A 6,812-nucleotide genomic window follows, 5' to 3' on the forward strand; every position below is an offset into this window, starting at 1 on the left:
GTGTTAAGATTAGGCGCTGTGGAACAGATGTCCTGTAACTGGGAGTTATTGTTTTTGTAGGTAGGACTGTTGCAATTAATGTTTAGAAAAAAGCCTTTAGCATTAGCCAATTTGTGAATGCCTAATGTAGAATGTAAGCCAATAAATCTTTGGCATGCTTTAAAGAAACCAATTAGTTTGTAACATGCTATCTAGGAACTAGTATAAAAGTATGTGAAGAATCATAATAAATCGGACACTCAGCTTGCATCAAGCTGCGTCCCGCCTCTCAGTTGCGGCAAAATCGGGAAAGCAGAAACTATGCCTAATTAATTTCAGAGGTACCAGGGCATGCTTTAGACCCCCCAAAATAGGGGTTTTCAGGGACTCATATTCTAACTCCCCCCCCCAAATGTAGGATATGGGGGGAGAAACACCAAACCACCCCGAAAATAACTGGGGGGAGACATGGACCCCAAAATGGGAGGTTGAGGATGGCTCAGAGGTCTCAACAACCCGACAGAATGGAAGACAGATTGGGGGGAACCAAAAAATTATTTAGGGGAAGCATTAAGTGCCACCTCCAGCCCTTACAAAATGGGGGTTTGGAGGGGCTCCAGGGTCCTCTCCAAAATAATTGGGGTGGCAGGAAACACTGTAGACCACCACAAAGGGGGGCTTGTGGTTCAAACATTGGAAACCCCCCCTCAAATTATCTGGGGGGAGGACGGTCATGGGACCCTGTAGCCCCTTCCAAAATGAGGATTCAGAGGACTCAGAGCCCCACAAAATGCTCATCCATGTTGAAGAGCTTCCTCTTCTTGGCCACCATGACTGGGGGGGCGGAGACACGACTGACATCATAGGGCAGGAGTGCCACGCCATTAGGGATGTCATAACCAACATGCCAAGGACCCAGGCTAAAGGAGGAAGAACGCAGCCGACTCAATATGAGTGATAAAGCATGCTTCATTTTATTGATTTTCGTTACAGCCTTTTATAATCCTTCTACTAATTATGCCTACTAGTCACTAGCTGATTGGCTTAAGCTCTAAAGGTCGTATTCGCACGGTCCACCTACTTGCAGTTAGCTAACAGCACAAGCTTCTCATAACACTAAGTTTCTCATGCTACTATTTCTAATTCCTCTTGACTTGTTTTCGATACACGACAGTACCATAACACAATGTTTCTCAGACCACCGTTATCATAACACTAGGTTTCTCAGACCACTATTCCTAATTCCCCTTAACCTGTTTTCGACACACCACGGTACACAGGGCTGAAGCGTCCTTGACATTCTTCATGTATCAGCAGCTGCGAGCAGCTGCAGGCAAACCCTAGTGAGGCCCAGCATCAGCAGCTAGAGCAGGCTCTGATCATACAATTGCTCGGTGGGCTCAGGACCCTTGTCTCTGAGCCATTCTCCAACACCCCTCCTTGCCTTACAGGCCTGTCCGTCCCTGCCCGCGCTCCTGCTGTGTGCTATCTCACACCCACGCTGCTCTCCACATGAGCCTGTAGCCCACTGGAACCACACACAGACGTCTAATTCCTCCTTCTGCACGCCCCGCATATCAGTGCACTGGCACTTCAGAGAGGTGCCCGGTGGCACTGATTTCCAAGAAAGGATGTCACAGGACCATCAAATTACAGTAAAGTTGAGGTTTGGAGGGACAGGACTGGACCCAGTATTGACCCCTGTAGTGCCCCACTGGTGACCGGCCTCCATCGAGACCTGATGCCACTGACCACCATTCTCTGGGCTCAGCCGTTCAGCCAGGTTTCAACCACCTCACTGTCTGCTTCTCCAGCCTCTGCTTCACCAGCTCTTCGATGAGGATTTTTTGGGAGACAGTGTCAAAAGCCTTCCTGAAGTCCAGGTGGACAATTTCTACTCCTCTATCAAGCCAGTCAGTCACTGGAGAAGTTTATCAGGTTATCAGATAGGAAGGACATTTCCTTTTGTTGGCTGTGCTCTGGACCTCTGTGTGTCCATTGGGGCCTGGCACTTGGAGTGCCCTGAAGTTCTGTAATTTTACACCCTAGAAGGACTCAGCCAGCTCAAACACAGGGAAGATATGATGGAAATGCTACCAATTCTTTATTTTTGTGATAGCAAATAAATACTACTGGGGTCTATCTAACCTCTTCAGCCTCCATTTCTCTCAGTTCTGTTTAGATGAAATGAATACATTAAATGTCTTAATAGAAACATGTCCTGTTTAGAAGTTCACCATTAAAAGCGTTCATAGGAAACATATTTTAGAAATGTCTGTGTGAGTATAGATTTATAAAGAGGGAGAGAAAGTGTCATGGGATTGCTGGTACATTCAGGTGTTTGGGAAGTTCCCCCCATTATGATGCCAGTGAGAGTACTCAATTCAGTGTCCCACGTTAACTCCAACAAGATATAACCCCATAACATGAGATTTGCAGCTTAACCCAGTACCTGACCCTTTCCCAGCCCTAGCCGTGTCCAACATGGGGCTTTACAGATCGCCCTTCTCTTTACTCTGCTGGGATCGGGGCCAGGATAGAGGCCAGGCAGGGCTGGCCGGTCTCCCCATACAGGAATTGTGATCAGCAGAAGGATGGAGATGGTTTAGCAGCCAGACTCTCACATAAACCTGGGTGAGCAGCCAGTTCTGGAAATGGTCATTGAGAAAGGCTGGGGGGTGACAAATGTCTTGGGACACCTTCCCAGTCTGGCCAGGCCACCGAGAGCTCAGACTGGCACCCTCTCTCCTGCACCTGCATGTATTTCATCTTTTTTACGAGCCCTGGCTCCACACAATTCATCCACTGGAGTGAGTGCTCACTCTACACGCTCACACAGTATAAGCTGTGCAATGGCATATTCTCTCCCAGGCACTTTCTCATCAGCCCCTCCCCAGCACTCCCCATCTGCACCTCCCTCCCCCCAGCCCAGCCCAGAACAACAGCCCAGTCTTGGCTGGTCCCATGGCATTGCCCAGCGCAGGGTGCTGCAGAGCTCTGGGCACTCACCCCACAGCCCCAGCCCCTCGGAAGGTCACAGCAGCTCCTGGGGCACAGAGGGCTCTCAGCCTCCCCATCAGCCCCAGGGCTGGGGCCAGCCATGCCATGAGCAGACGCAGGCCAGCGTCTCCTCTCTCTCTGCTGCTCTTCTCTCCAAGAGATCCTGATTGCCCAGTGCTGGCAGCCCCTCTGTGCCCGTCCCTCTCCCCAGCACAAGACTCCTGCACTGGGGGATCCCCAGGCAGCTCCTGCTGTGCCAGCGAGAGAAAAGCTGCCCAAACTGGTGCCTCCAGAAATAGGTCTGCTCTTGTCGCGGGATGTCACCTCAGGCACGGCCCTGAGCTGGCGGTGCTGCTCTGCAGGGCAGTGGTGGCTGAAAGCCACGGGGAGATGGTCCCAGGGAGATCCCCATGGATCAGCCATCATTGCCATTGCACTGGGCACCCCCACGTGAAGGGGCAGCACAGGCCTATTCCCCAACACATCCCCCCATGCCCTCCTGCCCTGAACCCCTGGAGAACCCCAGCACAGCAGCACGCTCAGAGGGGCAATTCCTTCAGCCTGTTCCTGACCTCAGCTTGAGAAGAAGAGACCAACCTCCAGACATCGGTACTAAGAAAATCCCCTTTTATTATGGTTATGCTGCATGAGAGACCAGATGTAATGTCCTACCAGACACATGCAAAAGGCCTCTCTGTCAGAGAGGCTGGTTCATATCTCTGAAGAATAAGACTGACTACAGATATTTACAGAAAAAAAAAAGATTTAGAGAGATAAAATGCTCAATGTACAGTAGGTTTCAGAGATTAATTTGAATCACTTCTGAAGAAACAAAGGCAGTTTATTGCTGGTGAGAGAAAACTGACTGAATCAGCTTCTTCAGTGCATCCTTGATCCCCTGGTTCCTCATGCTGTAGATGAGGGGGTTCACTGCTGGAGGCACCACCGAGTACAGAAATGACACCAACAGGTCCAGTGATGTGGAAGAGATGGAGGGGGGTTTCAGGTAGGCAAAAAATGAAGTGCTGACAAACAGGGAGACCACGGCCAGGTGAGGGAGGCACGTGGAAAAGGCTTTGTGCCGTCCCTGCTCAGAGGGGATCCTCAGCATGGCCCTGAAGATCTGGACATAGGACAGCACGATGAAAACAAAACACCCAAATCCTAAACAGACACTAACCACAAGGAGCCCAACTTCCCTGAGGTAGGAATCTGAGCAGGAGAGCTTGAGGATCTGGGGGATTTCACAGAAGAAATGGTCCAAGGAATTTCCTTGGCAGAGTGGTAGGGAAAATGTGTTGGCTGTGTGCAGGAGAGAATAGAGCATCCCAGTGCCCCAGGCAGCTGCTGCCATGTGGACACAAGCTCTGCTGCCCAGGAGGGTCCCATAGTGCAGGGGTTGGCAGATGGCAACGTAGCGGTCGTAGGCCATGACTGTGAGAATAACATACTCTGATGGTAACAAAAATACAAAGAGAAAAACTTGTGCAACACATCCCACATAGGAGATGTCCCTGGTGTCCCAGAGGGCATTGGCCATGGCTTTGGGGAGAGTGGTGGAGATGGAGCCCAGGTCGAGGAGGGAGAGGTTGAGGAGGAAGAAGTACATGGGGGTGTGGAGGTGGTGGTCGCAGGCGATGGCGGTGATGATGAGGCCGTTTCCCAGGAGGGCAGCCAGGTAGATGCCCAGGAAGAGCCAGAAGATGCAGGAGCTGCAGCTCCCGTCTGTCTGCAAATGCCAGGAGGAGGAAGTGGGTGATGGATCTGTTATTTAACATTTGCTTTGTCTGGACATATGAGCCTGTTCAAGGAGGAAAGATGACAACACATTAGGGTATATTTCTCCTATAAATATCAACACCGCTGTCCTTATTCCATCCCTGTCACTACATGGCACCCCACTTTTTTGAGATCTTCCTTCAGTTCTGTAGCTGGAGCTGTGGTAGGTGCTGGACAAGCATTTCATGAGGGGAAGGGTTTTTGCATGCTGTCTGCCAAGGAGTGAGATCTTTGTGTGACTCTGTCAGAAAAACCTGCCCTAACCCAGAAGGGCTTGTCAGCATTTGCTCTACCAGTGGTGAGGAATGGGGAAAGCAGAAGACAGGCTGAGAGGGTTTTCTGCTGCACTCAGGGAGAGCAGAGTGAGTCGTGTGAGGCAAGAGGATTTTCTGTGCCTTAGTGCAGAGTGAGAGCAGCTGGTCTGTCTTTCTGTCTTGTTCCCAGCTGCCCTGGACTTGCATTTTTCTGAGTCTGAGAGCCTTCACAAGCACATGTTAATCTGAAAAGCAACCAGACACAGCTGAGAGCAGAGGGATCCACTGCAGAGCGCCAAATGACTCACCCTTTCTCCAAGTCTCAGCACCCCACTTTAGCCAATGACACCCACGGCTCACAGAGTCCCCTGGAAGCAGCAGACAGCTGGGATGGACACCCCAAGGAGAGAGCCAAGGGTCTGAACCATGGAAAATTCTTAAGGGAGAGCCAGCATCCTGGCCCAGCCTCACAGACTGCATTTCCCAGAGCTTCACGGCTTAGAGGAAAGCTGGGACACCTCATTGCTGGGGGCACATCTGCAGAGGAGGGCTCACAAGCTCTGTGCCTGACTCTGCAGCTGAAACCCCCCTTCCCCGAGAGCCTGTCAGCAACACCAAGGGCATCTGAGCAAGGCAAGGAGAGGGACAGACGGGCACTCAGGAAAGCCTTTCCCTTTGCCAGCTCTGCACAGCCCCTCCCAGACAGCAGCAATGCAGGACAGTCGCCCTCAGGCCCTGCTCAGCGGGAACTGGGCCCCTGGCAGCAGAGATGCACTTCATCCCTTCTGCTGGGCTGCTGGGCCAGGAGGTGACTAACGGCCAGGAGCCACGGGCTAAGGGCTGTGCTGGGTGGCAGAGGAGACAAGAGGAGTGTTGCTCAGGGAAGGAGTCTGCCCTGCAGCAGGGTTTCCCTTAGCATTTCCCTCCCTCCCTGCCCACGTCTCCACTGCCTCCAGCTGTCCAGGCTGGCAGTTCTGTCTTTGAGCCCATGTTTCCTCCCTGCCAGTGCTCACAGTCCCCACCCCAGCCCCTGTGAGCACAGCTCTGCCATGCAGCCACTCCGTGTGTACAGGGGTAAAAGCACAGCCCACCCAAACCTGATGAAAATGGAAAGGTGATGCTGGTGTGTTCTGTGGGCTACTGGGGCATGAAGGCACTTGCTGAGGTTCCTAGTGAACCTCACTGTTACAGCTTAAGAATTTCAGCCCCCGCTCTCATCTGCACAGCTGATAGAGATAGAAAGATTGAGGCCACAGAAAAGTAGAAGCAGAGAGTCCAGAAAGAACAGACAGAAACAGAATATCTCTGAGATGAAAGTACTTGTGACAAGTTCCCTGGGAAATGAGCTGGGAATAATCTGGAGCTATGAGCATCCCTGATCCACGCAGCAGCAGCCTCTGCAGAGCAGAAGGAGCCTGCCCTGGCGGGGGTCTCTCCTTCCCCCCACAGCTTCTCCCCACAGCGCCATGGGGAGCTCCCCGGGCAGGCTGAGTGCTGACCCTGGCAGGCGGCAGAGTCCCTGCCCCAGCACACAGCCCCCTGGGGTGCAGGGACCCTGCTGGGAAGGACAGCCCTGGGCACCCCTGCCTGCACACCCGGCTGCACACCCCTGCAGCCGGCCCCGCCAGAAGGCAGCCCTCATGCCCTGGCGCTCGCAGGGGGCACCAGGGAAGCCCTGCTCAGGGAGCAGCTCCTCCTCCTCCTCCTCCTCCTCCTCCTCCTCCTCCTCCTCTAGGCAGGAGGCAGATTCCTGGCGGCTCTGCCGCCTTCCCCAGATCCCTCCCCGAGCTGCAGCTGCAT

The 6,812-nt window shown here is 52.8% G+C and overlaps 1 protein-coding gene across 1 annotated transcript; it reads right to left on the reverse strand.

The window, feature by feature from the left end:
- Positions 1-754: 754 nt before the first annotated feature.
- On the reverse strand, positions 755-4,588 carry LOC122153081 (olfactory receptor 14C36-like). The gene is made up of 3 exons (XM_042789194.1): positions 3,846-4,588; positions 1,774-1,881; positions 755-899 (listed from the first exon to the last, which is right to left on the reverse strand). Exons 1-3 carry the CDS (start codon positions 4,586-4,588, stop codon positions 755-757), a joined length of 996 nt encoding a protein of 331 aa, XP_042645128.1.
- Positions 4,589-6,812: the final 2,224 nt, after the last annotated feature.

This window comes from Tyto alba, unplaced genomic scaffold (genome assembly GCF_018691265.1).
Source record: "Tyto alba isolate M040663 unplaced genomic scaffold, T.alba_DEE_v4.0 Super-Scaffold_15, whole genome shotgun sequence".
In the NCBI taxonomy this organism is placed as follows: Eukaryota; Metazoa; Chordata; class Aves; order Strigiformes; family Tytonidae; genus Tyto; species Tyto alba.